This window comes from Fukomys damarensis, unplaced genomic scaffold (assembly GCF_012274545.1).
Source record: "Fukomys damarensis isolate Sample0158 unplaced genomic scaffold, DMR_v1.0_HiC HiC_scaffold_18, whole genome shotgun sequence".
Lineage (NCBI taxonomy): Eukaryota > Metazoa > Chordata > Mammalia > Rodentia > Bathyergidae > Fukomys > Fukomys damarensis.
The window spans coordinates 159,689-182,069 of NW_022900930.1; the positions used below are offsets into that span (position 1 = coordinate 159,689).

Genomic DNA, 22,381 nt, shown 5'->3' on the forward strand with positions numbered 1-22,381 from the left:
GACAGGGTCTTGCTTTGTAATTCAGGCTAGCTCTAAACTCATTATGTGCCCCAGGCTGGGCTCAAACTCAGCAATTCTCCTGCCTCAGCCTCCCAAGTATTGGGATTATAGGCATGTGCCACCACACCAAGTCACAATTTAAAAATATTTTTAAAGAGCTATTCCATATTCCTATTTTAAGTGATCAAAGAACGTGAATTCATGAAATCTTCACTGAAAATAACTGAAATATTTAAAAATGGCTTTCCATGTAGAAAAAAACTCAAGAGTTCAATCAGCCTCAGAATTGCTGACAGTGCAGACAGACGAGTCTTTGCTGTGGGGGCTGACATGCATTCTAGAATGTTCACTTAGCAGCATCCCCATCTTCTGTCACTAGATTACAGGAACAATATGCCTCTACTATGACAATCAAAACTACCACCAGACACTGCCAAATGTCCCTGAGCAGCACAGCCACCACTGCTTGAGAATGACTGGCTTACAGGAATTTAAGAATGGGTATGAGTTTTGCTTTCCTCTGTGGGACAGTTATGTCTTTCCTTTTTATTTATTTATCACATGAACACATAAGAGATTCTCTGTAGCTTTAATTTTCAGAATTTGCATGCACCTGACTAGAGTTAAAATTAACACTCCTCCCAGCCGTCCAGTGAGGGTGGTTAAACCCAGGGCCTTGCAATGAGCTGTAGCCCCATCTCTCTAACCTGCCCAGGTGGGGCTCAAGTTCTTGATCCTCCTGCCTCAGACTCCCAGAGTGCTTGGAATTACTGGTATATACCACCACTCCTACCTGAAATCAACCTTCTTCTAAGAAGTACATTAGAAACATGAAACCATAATATAAAAAAGTGACAAGGGAGAAATTATGTATACTTCATTTATAGAAACTTATAAACTGCAGTATAATTGAAGGATATTTTATAATTTCAGTAAGAAATATACTGGGTGAGATAGCTCTCCAAAGATAATGGTAATATTCTATTTTTCAAGTTGCGGTAGGTAGATGGGCATGTAGATACGTGTGCTTGTGTAAGAGACACTTTTTATGACTAAAATTTTAAATAAAAATACCGAACCTTTAGAAAATATATTATTTTAGCTGGGTGTGGTGGTGCACAACACTGTAATCCCAACACTCTGGAGACAGAGGCAGGAGGACTGAAAGTTCAAGGCCAGCCTGGAAAAGCCAGACACTTAGACCTAGTCTCAAAATAAAAAATGACGGGGCTAGAGATACATAGTTCAGTGCAAAGGCCCTGGGTTAGATCCCCACTACTGCAAAAAGAAAAAAAGTGGAGGAGGAATGAAAGTTTAAAAATTTAAGTAAAAAATATTTGGCAAAATGTTCTTGGTATAAAGAATACTGCAGAAAGTAGCAATCCCTGGAAAAAATGTCTCAGGAAACAATACTGGAACTGTTCTCTAAAATACATAAAATGTCCAGAGTGGGAGTTGAGTTTAACTATTCTATTCAGAACTTAGCATAAAATTTTAACCACGAAGAGATGAAACACAAAATAGTTGTCGTAAAATCACATTACAAAGTTTACAGATGTAAAAAAGTATGTAATATGCTATAAATTAAAATAGTTATATTAAAAATTTACTATTTTGGTATTAATTTGCTATCAAATATTAAGTTATAATATAAACTGAATTTAAATATATTTTTAAAAATCTAGATATATATTTAAAATTTACTACTGTTCTTTGATATGAAGCTATTCACCAACATATTTAAAGATATTATAAAGTTCAACAGAAGGATACCACTTTTAATTAAGTAACAATTCTTTATTATATTGTTTATAATAATCTATATACACATTTTGGTTCAAAAGTATAGTTTAATAGTAATTTTTTTTTGTTGTTTTTTAGTACCAGGGATCAAACTTAGGACCTTGTGCTTGTGAGGCAGGCAGCAGAACCACTAAGCTAAATCCCCGGCCCTTTAATTTTAATTGTTTAATTGAGTTAAAAAACAAAAATCAGAAAAGCATTGTAACAAGAAGGCCAATACCTGAATGACCCACTGTCGATGCTGCCAGGCATGGTAATTCTTTGCATCCTGATTAAGAATATCAGCAATAAACTCAAGCTCCTGAGATGGATCTTTCAGCCATTCCACTAATACTCGTCTATGATGCCTAAAATTCAGAGAAAGGAAAGAAGTTTTGAGTTAATTTCCCAAAGAACAACATGTAAGGTGCAAGGGGTGTGTCATTCAATGTGGAGAGGACACATGAGAAACAAAAATTCATCTCTAATTCTCAAGACTCTAATGGAGGAAAAAGTTAACACAAAAGAAATGGTAAGAGAAAAATTTCAGAACACTAGTACTTGAGAAATAGTCCAATACTCATCAATCAACAAATGGATAGATGTGGGTTTTTTAATACAATAGAGTACTACTCTGCCATAAAGAAGATGAGCTTGACACATTTCTAGCTAAACGGATGCACCTCAAGACCATACTCTTAAGTGAAATAAATCAGACACACAGGTTTAAGTACTGCCTCGTTTCTCTGGTGTGAGAAACCGAAAGTGTAAATAAGGACCAAAATGTATTAATAGATATTGGGAAATGGGAAGAAAATGTTCAAATGAGAAGGGGAAAAAGGGAGGGGGAAGGGAGAAAGGAAGGAAGGGACAAGGAAAAAAAGAGAACAGAAGGAAAAAATGCAAACAAAGCTTTTGTAAATAAGGCAGGGAAGAAAGGTTGAAAGGAAGGGAGGGAAATGGGGGAAAGACAAGAATCAAGATATATCATATGTACAGTTACAAATTCCCTGTGATGAATCATCATTATTAATATCTAAACTGTACCAATAAAAAATAAAAAAAGGAACCTGTGAAATGAGATACTGAGGGCTTAGAGACATTTTAACTCAAGCTAAAGCTGGGAGTACAGTTATTTTTTGACAACCACAATACTTAGCATCAAGACTATGAAACATTACACAATGAGACACTAGAAAAAATATGGTATTGTTTTCTCATGTACAGAAGTTCCTATACTTAAACAGTTTGTCACATTTCCCTAAGTTAAAAATGTTAAAACAAAAGCAAATTTTCTTTCTAGTAGTTAGTGGGCAAAACGGAATTCGTTTTGACCTTAAAAAGGTCAAATAGCTATGAAAAATTTCAAGTTTGTTACAAGTTTCTGTACTAGGAAGATACTAAGACATTCATTTTGGGTCCCATTTTTATACTTTTTCATTAGCTAAAATAGTTATAAAAATATGTAAGTAAAAACTTGTAAAATTCACTTTGGGGCCGGGAATGCAGCTCCACAGCAGAGCACTTGCCTAGCATCTGACAGGCCCAAGATTGCCTCCCTAGCACTGCACTGCAAAACATGCAGAACAAAACAAAACTGAAACACTGGAACAGCTGCACAGATCTGTGAATATCCTAAAATCAGTGGAGTTATACACTTTAAATGGATGAACTATACAGAAATTGTATCTTAATAAAGCTGGCATTTTAATGACCTATTACAATATTCATTATATTAATGTAAGCAGTAATAACAGGAGAAAGGCAAAAATTTAATGTTTAATGAATGACTTTTTCTTTTTTTTTCATTTTTTTGAGACAGGGTCTCACTATGTAGTTCAGACTGTTCTGGAACGCACTGTGTAGCCCAGGCTGGTCTCGAACTCGCAGTGATCCTCCTGCCTCAGGCTCCTGAGTGCTGGGATTACAGGTGTGCGCCACCATGCCTGACAATGAATGATCTTTTCTACAGGCATGGAAAATGTAAGAGTTCTTATAGAATATTAAGAAAGTAATATTTCCAAAAAGGAAATGTAGAAAGCTTTCTAAATTTATTTTAGCATGTATTTCAAGTCAGTGAATATTTATAGCATTTTATTTTTCCAGACACAGGTAAATTCTGTAATTTAGGAAAATGTCAAGAATTAATTCCTCATGGGGCATGGTGGCACATGCCTCTGATCCCAACACTCAGGAGGCTGAAGCAGGAGAATCACCATGAGTCTGACACCAGCCTGAACCACATACATAATTAAAAAGTTAATTCCTCTACTACATCAAACTGATTTCTTCGAACAAAATACTGAGATTTCCCTCTGATTCCTACAATTATTAAGTACAGAAGATTACAGCATAAATTTAATAAAAAATCAGGATAAAGGATCTACACTAGTTGTATTCTTCTAGTCATAAGAGAATCTACAGAACCTAGCAGGACAATTGAAAATGTATTGCAAACAAAACACTACTAAGTCAACAACAGCTGCATAGGTGATGGGTCTGTGCCCTGATTTTTATAATACTGGGTGATTCAGAGTCAATGTAGTATCCAGTAATACCCAAGAAAGAAAAGCTATTTCTCCTTAGCAAAAATGAGAATTAAATACTTAGAAGGCCCACAATATCTAAATTTTATAGCTACAGATGTTTATATAAAAGCATCTTAATCACAAGGTAAATAACTTATCTTACTAGAGTTTTTTTAGTACTGGTGATGGAACCTAGAGCCTTCCCACTAAGCTACTTCCCTACACCCTTTGTTACTCTTTTTTATTATAGGATAGGGTTCTCACCAACTCCCTGAATTCCTATCCTAGCCTCTCAGAGTACTAGGGTTAGAAGTCTGCCTCACTGAATTATTTCATAATGGAATTTCTTGGGAATGCAATAATCACGTTAAAAAACAAACTACAGTGGTAAAGTTTATGAAAGCTGTTCTACAAATGGAAATCTGTACAACTGCTACACTTCTATGAAAACATTTGATTATATAGATTATTACCCAGTTGGGCCAAACAGCAGATCCCATTTCCACTTGTCTGCACTTAAAACAAAGAAGGTATTCTCGCCCCTGCCCTCCCCTAAATCTTCATCCACCCCCCGATTACACTGTGTGTGTGCGTGCGTGTTGTGAGTACATGTGTTGGTGCTGGGAAACAAACCCAGGGCCTCCTCTATCTCTTGAATGAGGCTCTTCAGTGCTCTAACATCCACACTCTCTTTAGTTCTTTCAGTGTCCTTAGCACATCTGACTTCAACTACCACTTCCAGAAAGCAGAAAACTCCCAACATGCCTACAGTGCTCCTCACCACAGAAAAGTATTTTTCCACCACTTATTATTGAACAGCTTTACATAGCTTTTCTGCAGCCATACCCGACTACACCTGTCCAGTACTGACCCTCTTTTTCTTTCCCCAAAATAATGTGTTTTGCCTCTAAACTACCCAAGTGATAGCACAACCATTCACCTGGCTGCCAATGTTGTCGAGCCAAAAATAAACGTATTTTTCTGTTTAATCAATTCAATGCAAAAACTGCTGCTTTTCAGACCTGGCATGGTGGTACATGCCTGTTACTCCAGCTGCCTGAGATGCTGAGGAGGAGGGTCATGAGTTCAAGGCCAGCCTGGGCAACACAGGCTGAAAAGAGTGAAACCCCATCTCAAACATAATAATAAAAATAAAAGAGACAAAGCCGGGCATGGCGGCACATGCCTGTAATCCCAGCACTTGGGAGGCTGAGGCAGGAGGATCACTGAGTTCCAGACCAGCCTGGGCTACATAGTGAGTTCCAGGTCAGTCTCAACTAGATAGTGAGACCCTGTCTCAAAAAAACAAAACAAAACAAAAAAAAAAAACAAAAGACAAAACCCCTTAAACACAACAAACGAAAGCCTGTCGCTTCTCTCTCCAAATTTTCTCTCAAACTTATTATCTCTCTTATAACGCACATTTTAAGCTTCATCACTTCTAACCTACACCACTGCAATGCCATGAGTCTCCAGGATTTTGAACCTATTTTACTCCACCCTTCACTTTGCTGTCAGGGTAAACCTTGTTATAATCTGGATCTAAAATGTCCCCCAACAACCATGTGTTAGAGGCCTAGTTCCCACCCTGTGATGCTACTGGGAGTGGTGGAACTAAGATGCTGGCCCCTTCCTATCTCTCTGACTCTGCTTCCTGGCCACCAGGAAGTGAACAGTTTCCTCTACAACATGCTCCCCACAACAGTGCTACCTTGCCATAGGCCCATAAGCAGTAAGTCAACCCACCACAGACTGGCGTCTGTGAGACCAAAAGCTAAAATAACTCTTTCCTCTTTATAAATAATTTTTCAAATATTTTGCTACAGTGATGGAAAATACATCTTCTAAGGCACAAGTCTAATTATGTTACTTAAACTTTGTCAATAGCTCTTCACTGCCACTAAGATTCACCCCAACTCCTCATCGGTGTTTATAAGGCCCTTTCTGATCCCATCTCTGCCCACATTCCCACGACTGGCAATGTACTCAACATGAAGAATTACGGGCAGCTCCCTGGGTGTGCCTGCTCTTTTATGCTTGTGCCCAGAAGATTTTCTTCACCTCAGAAGTCTTCTTTCAAAAGGCTTCCTTAAATCTCAGCATAAAAACAGCACAGATGTGCACAGGACACAGGAAAAAGACAAAATCATGGCCACCCCTGTAGCACAGATGTGGAACAGACTCTTGGTAGAGTACCATGTGGCCTCCACGGCTTCCCCACCTCACCACCACTGTGGCAGTGGCAGGACACCACTCACACACCATTCACTGTTCAAATGTTCAGTGCTCTTTTTCTTTTCAGTGCCTCTGCTTCCTGACATCTCTTTTTTTCCTACTGTATTTGGCTACTTCGCCCTAACAATCTTTATCTTCCTGGAACACTAGATTCATGCTAATTTAGGATCTAAATTTCAAGAACAAACACACTGGAAAAAACTTTAATCCTACATTTTTCACATACAAGAACTGGATTTGCCTGGGTATGGTGGCATACATCTGTAATCCAAGCACTCTGGGAGGCTAAGACAGGAGGGTTACAAATTCAAGTCCCATCTGGGTAAGTGAACAACTTAGTAAGACTATATTAAAATAAAAAATAATAATACAGGGCTAGACATGTAGCTTGGTGGGACGGCCTTGGGTTCAATCCCTTGTGCTATAAAACAGGGATATCTTTAGCAAGAAAAAATAATTTTTGAATAAAAGATCAAATGTTACAAGTCATTTTGTTATTACTATTACTTTGTTTTGTGAGACAGTCCCACTACACAGTCCAAGCTTGTGATTCTCCTGTACCATCCTCCCAAGAGCTGGGATTGCAGTTGTACACCACATCACCTAGCCCAGAAAGTCATTTTAACAAAGATTTTTTCAGACTTTTTGCTCACAAATTTCCTGACTCTAGAAGTGCTGAACAGTGTTGTTGAGACTTTCAATAATAACAGCAGCTGCACATATGAGTATCAATGTGGTTCAGGCACTATATTATTTTTTTGGGGTACTGAGGATTGAACTCAGGACTTTGCTCTTGTGGGGCAGGCATGGAGGCACTGAGCTAAATCCCTGGTCCTCAGGTACCATTTTCAGCAGTAAACACAGTTACGTCATATAATCTTCTTAATTGTATGATGTAACATTAGCTGCAAAGTAAAGTACTAAAGAAACAAAAAATTCCTTCATCTTATCACCACTGACTGGCAAGTACTATTAGAGTATTTCCATCTTACCAAACTTGATAGTTTTTGGGCTGTTCCTCAATTATCGTAGTGATGTAGTTCATTTCTTCATGTAGATCCTTTTGAAGTGACCGTAAGAGAACTCTTCGAAAATGCCTACAGCAAACAGCAAATACCCGAAGTCTCAGTATTCTAAGTAAGCTGTCTAGCAACAGTGTCAAATACAGCTGTGAAATAATAATATAATTAGATAAATTTTTGATGGTTATTCTATATAACCAAGAATTTTAAAAGTCAGTGCTTGTGATTGTCACAATTCATAATGACTATCTGGTAACTGGAAGAATCAAGCAATGAAATGAAAATAATGAAAGACAACAAATATGAGATGGAAAAAAGCAAATTTTTGAAACAAACAAGAGATAAGTAGCTTGAGGTAACTGTAATTACTAGTGTCTATAACCTAAATATCAAAGACACTGCAGGGCAGGGGATTTAGTTCAGTGGTGCAGCCGCCTGCCTTGCAAGATCCCGAGTTCAATCCATGGTACAAAAAAAAAATCAAAGACATTGCTTTTGCAACATGGTAGTTTGTGTAAATACATTGCTCAAATACTAATTCTGTTAGAAACATTACCAAGATATCTTCGTTTTGTTGTTGCTGTGACAATAGTCACAACTCCACTCAGTATCTTCACAGTGAAGCCTTACAGCTCATAAAGCCTGCCACACAGAACTTCCCACCAGGCTTCTCCCTCTCTCCATTACAAGCATGAAAAGCTGCGCATGGCAGTGCATGCCTGTAATCCCAGCTCTGGGGAGGCTGAGGCAGGAGGATCACCCCAAGTTCAAGATCAGCCTGAACTACATCATGAGTCCTTCTCTCTCTTAAAAACACACACACACACACACACACACACACACACACACATAAAAGAAAAAAAGCCAAGAACCATCAACATTTGAAAAAAATATTTACATGAAAGAGACCAAAGGACATAGAGACAAAAAGTTATTACACGTATACCAAAAAAATCAAGATATTACTTTAAAAAGAATAACTGGAGAACAGACAAAACAAAACAAAAAGGTCTAGGAAATAAAATGAGTACACATTTTTTTTTTAATTAATAGAAGGGCCAGGGATTTAGCTCCGTGGTTCCACCACCTGCCTCACAACCGCAAGGTCCTGAATTCGATCCCCGGTACCAAAAAGAGAAAAAACTAATATGAGTTAGAAAATAAAACTGAGGAAATATCTCTAAAGTAAATAAAAGGACAAAGAAAAGTAAGACAAGGTGGTGAACCTCCTCAACTGAAGCTAAAAGATCCACTGGTCAGACAGTGACCCACTCCTCCCCCAGCAAGCAAAAGGTGCAGCTGAAGGCGAGCATGTCCATGTGAGCACATGAGCACCTTTGCACACAGGTGAGGGAGGGTGCTCTGCCTCCACACCACAGAGAGGAGACTCACTGACAGGAGGAGAGAACCCAGCAACACATCGTTGCACCACATTTTGCTACCATTTGATCTGAGGCAGCAGAACAACCTGATCCTACTGCAACCAGACCCCATGACTGTCCACATCAAGCCCCTCACTGTGGCCTCCAACCAACAGGGACAAGAGCTGACTGCATTTCCCACGGACAAACAAGAGTAAGGACATATCCTGGCCCGGACTGTAACCAGTCTGCAGCAAACAGACAGAAAGGCCTCTGGGACAGGGAGGGTACCCCAAAAACCTTTAGGCTGAAAGATAGGTGAAGAAAATCATGACTGGCTGGACACTAAGATTACAGATCTTGGAAACCACTCATTCAAAAATATAGGAATGGCCAGGTGTGGTGGCACATGCCTGTAACCCCAGTAACTGGGGAAGCTGAGAGAGGAAGACTGCTGAATTCCAGGCCAGCGTGGGCTACGTAGTGAGTTCAAGTCCAGCTGGAATTACCACAGAAACACCCTGTATCAAAAACAAAAAACACAGGAATGGGTTTGTTTTTTAACTCATTCTTTTTTTAAATCCATTTTTAAGTTTTTAAAATCTTTCCTTCATAGGTGTTTTTGGTGTTTCTTTTTCATACTTTTCTCTTTTCAATTTTTCCTCTTCTTTTTTTTTTTTTTGGTACCGGGGTTTGAACTCAGGTTCTTGTGCTTGCGAGGCAAGCGGCAGAACCACTGAGCTAAATCCCCGGCCCTTTCCTCTTCTTTATTACCTTTACTTCCTGTATTCTGCTCTACATATCTTTTATTCTCTTTCTTGTTCTTTCTCTGCAGCAACTGCTCTAACAACACTAATTTTCCTTTACTCAACAAGACACTCAGTTGTAATCATCTCTCCTTTTTTTTTTTTTGGTACTGGAGATTGAACTCGGGCCCTTGTACTTGTGAGGCAGGCGGCAGAACCAGTTAACTAAACCCCCGGCTCCTCTATCCTTATATTTAATTTAATTAAGTGCTCAAATTCTACTTTTCTTATTCTGTCCCTCTACCTTTATTGGTATTAACTACTAAGCTTTACGAATCTCTAGACAGCTTTGAGGTATTGTTGAATACTCTTATACTGTTAGTGGAGGTAAAGCTGTTACATTTACTCAGTATTTACTGTAGGTCAAGAGCAGATCAAATTTGATTTGTCTTAGTGTTCATACTATAACTATAGATCTCTTTTTTATGGTTATGGATGACACATTACTGGTCCTTAGGATCTGTCAATATTCATTTTGTATTTGATGCTATAATTGGTGCTAATCTTCTTACTGCAAACAAGGGTGTCATAGGGGCCAGGGATTTAGCTCAGTGGTGCCACCACCTGCTTTGCAAGTGCAAGGTCGAGTTCGATCCCTGGTACCAGAAAAAAACAAAAACAAACAAAAAAAAAGGGTGTCACAGCTGTTGTAATTAATTTGTTTGGGGTACCAATATCTGGAATGCCTTGGGGTCATTAACAACACTGTGGCCCATTTGGGGAAAGTACTGAGATAAATATGCTGTAACCTCCTATCCCAAGTAAATGAATGTTTAGATCCTGGGGCAGACGTAAGGCCAATAGTTAACCATTCCTAGGGGACACCAGAGAAGAGTAGACATTAACTAAAGAGATCTTCGTACTAGAAACAAAGCTTTCCGTTAAAATAAACCTACAAGACTCAACACAAAACCAAAGAAACAAAAAAAGTAGAAACATGGAAAGACAAGCCAACCAAACGCTCCAAAACCTCCTAACTCCCCTGAAGCTGATCTATGGGGCATTGAAGGGGAGGAAACCAAAAGCCACACACCTAAATTATCTGAAATGGTATCAGGGGAGACAAACAAAACAGATCATTAGACATTTGGCAAGCTCACAAAAGATAAAAATAAACAGATGATATTGGGCCAAATAAAATGATTAGGGAGCCTACAGAAGACACTAATAAAATTCCAGCACAGCTCAACAAAGTAATTAAAACATGAATGATCAGCAGCACAGAAAAGAATTGGAATACATAAAAGGATCCAAATACACATTCAGGAGATTAAAAATGCTGTAGAGAGTATGAGCAACAGAAGTGACCAGAAGTGACAGAGTGTCAGAACTAGAACACAAGGCTGCTGTCAGTGAATAATTTAGAGGCACCTTAAAAATAACAGATCATGAAAACTGGAGCCAACAGTTCCAAAATGACAGTAATAAGACTAACCTAAGCTTAACTGGAATTAGTGAAAAATCAGAAGAGAGCACAAATGGCGTCAAAAAAATTAGAACAAGCCCATATATATAACCTAATGATGCATCTCACTGACCTAGAAAAAGAACAATCCAAACCCAAAGCTAGTACAAAAAAAGGAAATCAACTGTAAACATCAGAGCAGAACTCAATGAAATTAAAAGCCAAAAAATAATAAAAAGAATCAACATATTGAAGTTTGTTCTTTGTAAGAATAAACAAATAAACCTAACCAAAGGAGAGAAAAGATCAATGTAATTAGAAATGAGGGCCAGGGATTTTTAGCTCAGTGGTTCCAGTGCCTGCCTCACAAGCGCAAGGGCCTGAGTTCCATACAGGGTAGCAAAAAAAAAAAAAAAAAAACCGAACTCATAAAGACATTTTGCCAAAATCAAAAAGATTATTAGGGCCAGGGATTTAGCTCAGTGGTGCCAGTTTCTGCCTCGCAAGCTCAAAGTCCCGAGTTTGATTCCTAGTACCAAAAAAAAAAAAGTTACTAACAACTACTTTGAAAATCTGTACACCAAAAAATGGAGAATTCAGGAAAAAAATGGATTTCTAAATACATGTAATAACCAAAACTGAACCCAAAACATTAAAAAACCCCAAATAATGTATTAACAGGCACTGAAACTGAAGCAGTAATAAAAAACATGCCAAGAAAAAAGCCCAGGTCCAGAGTGATTCACAGCTGAATTCTATAAAATCTTCAGGGAAGATCTAACGCCACTACGCCTCAAGCTCTTTAATGAAATTAAAAGGCAAAGGATACTCTCAAAGTCATTCCTGGAAGCTAGCATTACCCTGATTCCAACTATAGACAAGGATCCAGGTAAAAATGAGACCAATCTTTTTTAATGCATATGCTGCAAAAATCCTCATCACAATACTGACATAGAGAACACAACAAATCATCAGAAAGATCATACAGCACAACCAAGTGGGTTCATCCCAGGGATGCGAGATGCTTCCAAGTCCATAAACCAATAAATTAATTCATCACACAAACAGACGCAAGGACAAAAATTCCACGATCATCTCAACAGACACAGAAAAAGCCTTTGACTAAATCCAATATCCTTTCATTATTAAAAAATTGAAGAAAATAGGTAGAGGGAACTTACCTATATATGAGATAAGCCATTTATGACAAACCCATTGCCAACATCTTATTAAATGGGAAAAAGTGAAAGCTTTCCATCTAAAATCAGGAATAAGACAAAGATGTCTACTATCACTACTCCTGTTCAACATAACACACAAAACATTTGCAAGAACAATTAGGAAAGGAAAATAAAGGGATACATATATATAGAAAAGGAAGAATTATTATTTGCAGATGACATAATCCTCTCCATGACCCCACAAATTCACCAAAGACTCTTAGAACTAATAACCAAATTCAGTAATGTAGCAGGATACAGAATTAACATGCAAAAATCAATAGTGTTCCTAGAGCCTAGTGGTGCTGAACAGCAAGCATTTGTATCACTGAACACTCTAAAAGGCTCATCAACCCTGCTATAGAATAAGAATGAACCCACTGAGAAAGAAATTAGGAAAAAAAATACCATTCACAGTAGTACTAAGAAAAATTTTTACGTAAGAGTTAATCCAAGGAAGTGAAATACCTCTACAACAAAACTACAGTACTCTGAAAAAGGAAACTGGAGAAAATAGTAAAGTCTCACTTTCCATGAAGTTTAAAAGAAGAAATTAAGAAAATACAATCCAGGAGGTAAAGCATGCAACTAAAAGGTATTCTAGAAAGAAAAAATATAGGAGAGAGAGAAAAATAAATCACAAGCATATAGGAAAATTTCTAGGACTTAAAGAAAAAAATAAAAATGGTTTAAATAAAGACTGGGAATCTTCACTTGAATAACAGAGGCTAAAAGAAATGGAAAATAGAGAGCCGGGGATTTAGCTCAGTGGTTCCGCCGCCTGCCTGGCAAGCACAAGGACCCTAGTTCGATCCCGGTACTGAAAAAACAAACAAACAAAGAAATGGAAAATAAGTTGTAAAATTCTTAAAGAAAATGATTTACACTGCAGAATACTATTAGTAAAGTTGAAGGGAGACTAAAGACTTTTAAATGCATAAATATCAAATATTGCCCTCATACCCTTTTGTAAGTTTTCTTCTACTGAAGGATGTGCTCTGTAAAATGATAAAGTAAATCAAGACATAGATATGAAATCTAGAAGACATAATAATACATGGCAGAACTAAAGAACAACTACACAGTATTGACTAAAGAAAAGAACAGAAATGAAACATCACCTGTCACATTCAATAGCGATGAAACATTCACATGTATAAGTTAGGGAGAGGAATTTATTGGTACAAAGAAAACTAACTCAAGTAAAAAAAGGGAGTGTAATTATACTACAAACGTGCATCAGCATGAACCATGGTGATTCCTCATGTAAATGGAGAGAGGGAAGTAGAGAATGAATTCTGTGCCAATAATAGAAGGAACTAAAGTCTAAAATGAAAAATAAATTAAATAAAGCATATCATCTAATATCCATCTAGAATACACAGAGGTTAATTCCAGAAAAAACACAGCTAGGAGTTGATGACTGCAAGATAATGGGACTCTGGTGGTGGGAAGGAACAGGGCAGAGATTGTTAATTTTCATTCGGCTTCTGACTTTTATACTCTTGAGTAAATTATTATTTTCATTAAAATTACATTCAATTAAAGGAAAATCATTCTGACTAAAACACGAAAGCAGCAAGCAGGAAGTATCAATGATGTTCATTACTTACCACACTGTGTAATTCGCTGCATTTAACTCAATGGCATCCCGAGTGAGCTGCAAGGCTCGCTCGCTTCTCTCATCACGCTGCAGAACAGCTCGGAAATAATCATAAACATCTCTGACTGGAGACAGAGCACACAATGTGTCAGGACCACCTTTTTTATTTTCAACCAGCACTGTAATCTACAGTGGCGATACATCTATGTGGAAATGTACTCTATTAACAAGTGCACCATTTGTCCCAATAAGCAAAACAGTCAGATGCGTGCCACCCTGACAATATTCAGTCAGAGCCACAAATCATGGGTTACACAGGTCTGACCATGCTTATTGCTGGTCTGTGTAGATAGGTTAATGCCAGACTACAAATCTCCCACAGACTTTATATGAGTGAATCTATTCAAGTATGTCCACATTGCTGTTTTCTCACTTTTTATTTTGATCAGATTTTCAAATAAAAAAACCTGTGCAATGAGTTGAGCATGGTGGCACGGGCCTATATACCCAGCATTATGGAGGCTGAGGCAGTAGGATCACCAAGTTCAAGGCCAGCCTGGGATACACAGTGAGTTCAAGACCAGCTTGCAATGCACAGCCAGACTTGTCTCAAAAAGGAAGAAAAGAAAAAATAAAAGCACAATTGTAGAAAACTCAACAGTACAAAAAGGTTCATGGTAAATCTTCATCCTACTAAATTCCATGTGCTTTCCAAAAGTAACCACTGTTAAATGGCTTTAGTATGTTCTTCAAATATGGTCTGTGCACATGCACCTGAGTATAGGCTAATTCCATCCCTCAGTTTTTTAAATTTTTATTTAATTTTTTATTTTTGGTATGAGGAATCGAACTCAGGGACTCACACTTGCCAGGCAGACACTGCATCTCTCGGTTTTTGTATAAATGGAATCTATCATATTCAATGTTTGCCCCTTACCTTTTTCACACATATATTTTTAAAGATAATATAGTTTAGTAAAAATTATATGGAAAATTATTTGGTAATAGCCATTAAAAATTAAAATTTATGTATACGTTGATTCAAAAATTCTAGTTCCAGAAGTTTTTTTTTTTACAAATAACCCCTTATGCATGCTGAGTATCAAAGGATATTTTAAGGAGCATTTGGCTACATAAAAAAAGAAACTGAGGAGGAAATTATGGGAAGCTCTGATTTACTGCCAACTAGGACAAAAGTGAGTTACAGGGACTCACCACTGGCAGCTGACATCTGGCCCTGAGGGACTCCACCCCGACCTGGGGCGGGGGTGCCACCGCTGAGTAGCTAATGTCAGAACAGAATTAAACTGTAAGATATCTACTTGGTGAAGAATTGCTTGGTATGGAAAACTCAAGACACTTGGTGTCAGAAGTATGATATATGACTGAAAAATACAGTGAATATTTAAGTATTTTTTTTTAATTTCAGTAAAATACACACTGCCATTAATCTCCTCACTTCAAACACTTATTCCAGCATGCTTGCCACTTTCTGAAGCAGTTCTGGAAGTCCTTTCACAAGTGTCTTTAATCATGCTGTTGTGGCTATTTCAGTGTCCTGAAAAATTTAAAATGATGACCTTTCATGGTCACTTTGACTATAAGGAAGCCAGATCTAGAAATAAGGTAGATAAGGACACACTAACATTTTTATAACCCAATCTTTCCACTGGATGAGATTCTAACACCCAAAGTCAAAGCATCAGACAAGATCATTAACAATTACAGCTCTTTACAAATTCTGAGGGTATGGTGGCGCACTGCTTTAACCCCAGTAGTATGGGAGGCTGAGGCAGTAGTATATCACGAGTTCAAGCCCCGCCTGGGGAATGCAGCAAGATCCTATCTCAATAATACCAAAACTATTACTGTTATTTTTGGTGAAGAAAATTTTGTATAGTTTATTTCAATCTAAATATAATTGTGAATTTTGTTTAAAAAAAAGATCCTATCTCAAAAAATGAAGAAAGGGGATGGAACATCGCTCAATGTGAAAGCCCTGGGTTCAATATCCAGTACTGAAATATAAATTGAGACATATGAAAGTCACCTTTTAAACACTACCTTCAAAAAGTTGCCTATAACTTATTCTAGGGCAAAATTTAGAAACTATAAATGTCAAACAACTACAGACTATTTAGTTATTAATCACCAAGTTTCCAAATTATAAATTTGTAACAAAATTCTTACATGTTAACACTACATAAAATGATTATGTACATTATACATAACACAAATCTTTCCATGTATTTAACATAAACATATACACAAGCACACTGTTAAAATGATTAACTGCGAAGTGATCAGGCTGGCACACCTCCAGGACCTTCAGTTCCTAAGTAAACCCAATTCAAAGTAAACAGTAAAACAAAACTTAAGTGTTATCAGCCAGAAATAGCCAACTAACCACATACTAAACAGAACTTCATATGCTGGCTTTTTTTTTCCTATATAATTCCTTTGTTTCATTTTGTTTTTTGGAGACAAAGTCTCACTATCCAGTCTAAGACTGGCCTGAAACTTAGAGCAATCCTCCGACTCAGCCTCCCAAGTAGTGGGGTTACAGGCACGCACCACCAATCCTGGTCTCTGCAGAATTCCCTTTATATTAGCTGGGCATGATGATGCACAACTGTGACCCCAGTACTCTGGGAGGCTGAGGTAGGAGGATCACAACTGGGGTCAGCCTGGGGAACTCAGTGACTTAGCAAGAACTTCTCTCAAAATAAAACAATACATGAAATAGGGTGGGGATGTAGTTCAGCGCAAAATCTCTGGCTTCAACTCCCAGTACCAGGTTGGAGAGGGTATATATTTTGATCATATACAAGGTGTGATAAAGAATATAGTGTTTAATTTTACTTTTACATTTATTAGAGTAAAAGACACATTATCAATAATCCCACTTAAAATACTTCCCCTCGCTTCAAACACACTTATCCCATCGTTCTTGGCACTTTCTGAAGCAGTTCTAGAAGTCTTTTTCCATGAATGTCTTTATGCAGTATGATCAAATATACAATGAACAGCTGGGGGTGGTGCTGACACCTATAATCCTAGTTCAAGGCCAGCCTGAACTACATAGCAAGACCCTGCCTTAAAAAACAAAAACAAAAACAAATTTAAAACATACAGTGAAAGCTGCTGACAAATGCCATCCAATGGAAAGGCAGGCTTGTAAAAACAGTATGGTGTCCTCATCTCCCTATTCACCATATCCGGCCTCCTGAGACTTCTGGCACTTCCCCAAAGTTCCCCATGAAAGCTAAATGTTTTGATCAATTCAGGACATGAAAGCAGTCACAACAGTGTAACTACAGGTACAAAAAGGGTATTTCCAGAACTGCCTCAGAAAGTGGCAAGAATAATGGGATGAGTGTGCACGAAGCAAAGGGACTTTGGTGTTTTTTATGACAAGGTGTTTTTTACTGTGGTAACTTTTTAAAATTAAACAGTCACTATTTTTTTATCACACCTGATGATGTCTCTCAAAGTATGGAAGTTCTGCATATTTACATAACTGCAAGTTCTGACATTTTCCTTAATAAATTGTTTTATGTCTAATATGTCCTTCACTCCAAGAATAAAAAATTATTCTTACATTTGCTTATAGTAAATATACAGTTCTAGAAATTTAATTCATCTGTAACTTGTTTCCATGATAAAGATATGAGATGGGGCAGGGTGGGGTGGTTCATGCCTGTAATTCCAGCATTCTGGGAAGCTGAGGCAGGACTGAGGGTTTGGCCCAGCCTGGGAAACTCAGGGGTTTAGCCAGACGCTGTCTCAACATAAAAATTTTAAAAAGTGATGGGGATACAGCTTAGTGTGAAGGCCCAAGGTTTAATCTCCAGTACCACACAGCCAAGTATACCAAACTATTACTGGATAAATCTTTTTCATGAAGGTACAAAATGTCCTTTTAAGTCACATAATTAAGTTCTCATATAAACTAATGATTCACTTGTGGTCCTTATTAACCTTTATTTCTATACTAGTTCTACATGTTAATAAATTTAATACTGCATCTTCCTATTTCATAAGGAAACTCACACACACCAATATTCTCTTTTTTTTTTCCCCCAGTACTGTGGTTGAACCCAGAGGCACTCTACCATTGGGCTACACCATGGCACTTTTTACTTATCATTTTGAGACATTACTAGCTTATACAGACATCCAATTACAGAATTAGCATTCCATTATTCATTCACCCTTTCCTATAACATTTGTATGACCTTCAATTTACAAAGCATTTTCACATTCATCATGAAAGAATTTATTAAATTCTTTTTATAAAATTCTTTCTGTGAACTTTTTTTTTTTGGTACTGGGGATCAAACTCGGTATCTTACGTTTGCAAAGCAGGAGGCAGAACCACTGAGCTAAATCCCCAGCCTCTATGAACTCATTCTAAATCAGTAAAAACATTCGAACTGAGCCTAAACTTCACTCCCTAAATAGTCTAAAATGCTGCTGCTTCAGTGACCAAAGTTACTGTGAACAAAACAGTACCTCATTTGCTATATGCAGATTAAAAAGTAAATGAAAAGCACAATCACATAGATATTAAATGTTATAATGTAACATACATTGTTTAGCACATCTCCACTCTTTAGACAAAGCAAAGCTTTTAATTATAAAAATAAATCTTGATCCTTGTAGTCTTTGAGATTTTCCTCATTTAAACACACTAGGGACCTGAGGTTCAAAAACTTCAGTGACTTGTCCAAGTTCACTCCACAATGTGGAGCAAAGCCAAGGAAGGTCAGTAAGAAGGGCAAGTCCAAGGGAGACTTTCATCTGGAGTGAGTTAGGACACTTGCTCACCCCTCCCTCCTCTACCAATGACTAACCAGCATGACCTCCCCACTCTGAAGGAGGCTGGCTTCTGCTAGGGTTTCCATACTTGAAGGCAACCCATATCTTAGCTCCAAATTTAGTGGGGCTTCCTATTCTTAGGTTGCGCCTCTGCAGACTGGGAGAATCTGAGCTGATTAGTAACTTAACCACCAGCCGGTATAGTGGCACATGCCTGTGGTTCCAACAGTCTGAAAGACTGAGACAGGAGTGCATCAAGTTTAGCCCAGTCTGGACAAAAGAGACCCTATCTCAAAATTTAAAAACAAAAGAAAAATTTTTTTAAAGGGCTGTGGATGTAGGTCAGCATGAAGGCCTTAGGTTCAATCAATCCCCAGGACTGAAAAAGAAAAAAGAGAAGGAAAAACTGCACTGGGCTAGGAACTTTGCAAACAAAGGTTATTTGGGCATCACCAGCATGAAAATGAGATCAGCTTCGGAAACATTAAGAGCTGATACCATTTCTTATGTAAACTATGATTTCTCTATTCTTCCCTGTATTGTGAGCCTTCTTATTCACATACACACAAAAAGCTAAAAAATAAATAAATAAATTGAACTCCGAAGTAATTTAGACCCTTATTAGATGAAAATCTATCTTGCTATACAGTTGTGAATTTCAAGTTTGCTACTAAATTTGACTTACAGATCTTTTCCTAATAAAAACAAACTTACATTTTTCACTATAGATGATCTGCACTACTGGATTGGGACCATCATTCTGTAGCACTGGATCTATATCAGCCCACTCTGCTCTGTCCCTGAAAAATATACATTTTTCTTTCAGTGATTATGCTCAAACACATTAAAAGAAAAAAGAACCCATGTTTTTAAAAATAGCAATATCATACTTATATAAGCATCAGTAACTTAAATAGATCTTAAGGTTATCAACATTGAATTCTTCATGACCAAGTTTTGCCATTTCAGTCTACTTATTAAACTTTTAAAATAAAACAATCTTTGAATTGTAAAAGAAGCTCACAATAGGAAGTAGGGAAATGGTGCCTTCTCAAAAGAGAAGGGAATCAAAGGATGGAGGGAGAAAGGGGGAGGGGAGGGAAATAAGAAACTGTGATGTGTTCTGTAGGTGCACCAACTCCACACACAAAATGCAAACACTACGTCCTACACACGTACTAATAAACTAAAACTTTAAAATTTTTTGAAGAGTCCCTAAGTCAACAGTTTTCAAATTTTATGTTTTCTATGTGGCAAAACCTGTTTTTGCAGCAAATATACAGTAATTTTAACTTAGAAATCAATCTTACTCATTGGTCTAATTAGACTCTTTGTAGTCTGTCAGCATTCAAAAACATCTGAATTATTTATTAGAAATTGACTTTTAAGATAAAATTCAGCACTATTACCATATTTTGCTGCATACAAGAAATGTGGCCCAGATGGTCATTTATACAGCAGGCTCTAAGGCAATGGTGGTGAGCCTTTTAGAATTTTCAATGATAACAAAGAACCAAGACCTGTTATGTAAAGGTACAAGATCCCAGTAATGAATGCAACTGTACTGTACACCTAGAATGTAACAATAAACTCAATTTTTTAAAAAAATGATAACAAAGAGCCCGTTGCAGCACTAGGTTCGCCAACACTGCTCTAAGGGCTGAGAGGCAGCTGGGTGGTAGAGCACTTGTTTAGTTCCACACAAGAGGTGAGAGCAGATTCTGAAACCTGACAAAGGCCTAAGTTAGAATATTACAAACTGTGTGACCTTCAGAAAGTTACATAATGTCTCTGAGCCTCAATTTCTTCTTTTAAAACAAGCATAGAAAATCAAAAACATTCAATAACTATTATTCATCATCAATGCTAAAGTAAGAGTATAATGGCAACAACTGTTCAATGTGAATTGCCCAGTGTGAAAAGTTTTACTCTTTTATTCATATATGAAATGATCCAAATATACAGTGAATGTTTGTTATGCACTCAGAGGTGGGGATTTGGGGAGGTAAATGAATCATGACTGTATGATATCCATTACATTTTTCACAATGGATGATCTGCACCACTGAATTGGTGTGATGGGTGGAACATTGGGAGTTGAAGCCTGGTGGGAAAGAGTTGGTTGCCGTGGGTGTGATCTGGAAAGATACATATCCTTCCCTGCTTCCTGCCTGCCATGCCATGAGCTCTTTCTTCTCTGTCATGCTACCATACCTTGGAGCTAGCTTACTATGGACTGAAACCTCTACAAACTGTGAGCCAAAATAAAAATTTCCTCCATTAAATTGTGAGTGCCAGAAAAAAAAAATTGTGAGTGCCAGATATTTTGTTCAAGTAATGAGAAAGTAACTAAGACAATATTTAAATTGTTAAAGATTTTATTACTGTATAAGAGATATTGCCATTAATCCCCCTCAAATAACTTCCCCTCACTTTAGACACATTCATCCCATCATTCTTGCCACTTTCTGGAGCCATGCAGGAAGTTCTCTCTCCTGAGGGTCGTACTGAGGTGCTGAATACCATACAAATGAAAGGCCACTCAGAAGACTTCCACAACTGCTTCAGAGAGTGACAAGAACAGTGGATAAGTGTGTTTGAGTGGAGGGAGAGCATTCTGATGCTGGCTTAACACCAATGTGTCTTTTATTCTAGTAAATTTTTTTAAATTTAAGCATTCATCATATTTATCTTTTTTGCAATAGGACACATCTTTATTGGTCGCCATATATTTGTCACACCATGTATTCTTTTCCTTTCAGCCATTCTTTACTTCTGTACAGTTTATCAACAGCAAATACCTGTGTCATACGACCTTAAAATTGTGTTCATCATGTGAAGAAATACAAGGAACCAAGGACAAGCAGTGGCATGGAAAGGCGACTGTCAGTCACTGGGAAATCAGACACAGTCGTATGAATAAACTAAATATTTCATAATGCAGAGGGCCACCAAAATGAATTTAAATGAGTAACAGTAACTCCAACAACAAAACAACAATTAACCCTCTTGAGTGTCACTTTCACTCATTCATAAAGTGAACGGGGTTTAGGTAGAACCACAAAACGAAAAGAAGTTTGGATTGTCTCTGCTGGCTCACAGAGATAGGGAATCCTATTACTATCTGAAAGTAAAGGACAGACAGCAATGCCCCTGGGTGTTGGCAAGGTAGGGGAAAGAGGCAAGAAAGTTACAGCAGGACCTTAAGATCACTACTGTTGCAGACAAGACTTTGCCGGGTTGCATAATTAACTTTAGGCAACAAACTTCTTCATGCTTATTCATGCTTTCAGACTAAGTCGCTGCCTGACTGACTGAGCCACTGAGTTGTGAAAATATTTCAGTCTTTAAGGTTTTACCTTAGTTCTGTTATTTCAGCAGAACCACGGAAAGCTCTTCCAGCTTGTTTTTAAAGACAGCAAAAGTGGCCCCTATTTTTAAAAATACATATTCTCGGCACGCTCTCAAACTGAACCCTAAGGCTTGCGCGTTGGTACGGTCACTACGCTGGCGGCGTTCTAGACCACGGAAGAGAGCGGCAAGTTCTTAAAGGTGTGGACGCCGACCGCGGAGCCACCGGAGGAAGTGCGGTCCGGCG

General features: G+C 37.8%; 1 protein-coding gene across 1 annotated transcript in view; it reads right to left on the minus strand.

The window, feature by feature from the left end:
- The window catches only part of Fnta (farnesyltransferase, CAAX box, alpha), a 50,364-nt gene that overhangs the window by 14,588 nt on the left and 13,395 nt on the right, over window positions 1-22,381 (minus strand). Inside the window, exons 3-6 of the mRNA XM_033765572.1 lie at window positions 19,498-19,583; window positions 13,973-14,087; window positions 7,538-7,642; window positions 2,024-2,150 (exon numbers count right to left, since the gene is read on the minus strand). Coding sequence (XP_033621463.1) covers window positions 2,024-2,150; window positions 7,538-7,642; window positions 13,973-14,087; window positions 19,498-19,583 — 433 coding nt within the window. The remainder of the gene's footprint in view (window positions 1-2,023; window positions 2,151-7,537; window positions 7,643-13,972; window positions 14,088-19,497; window positions 19,584-22,381) is intronic.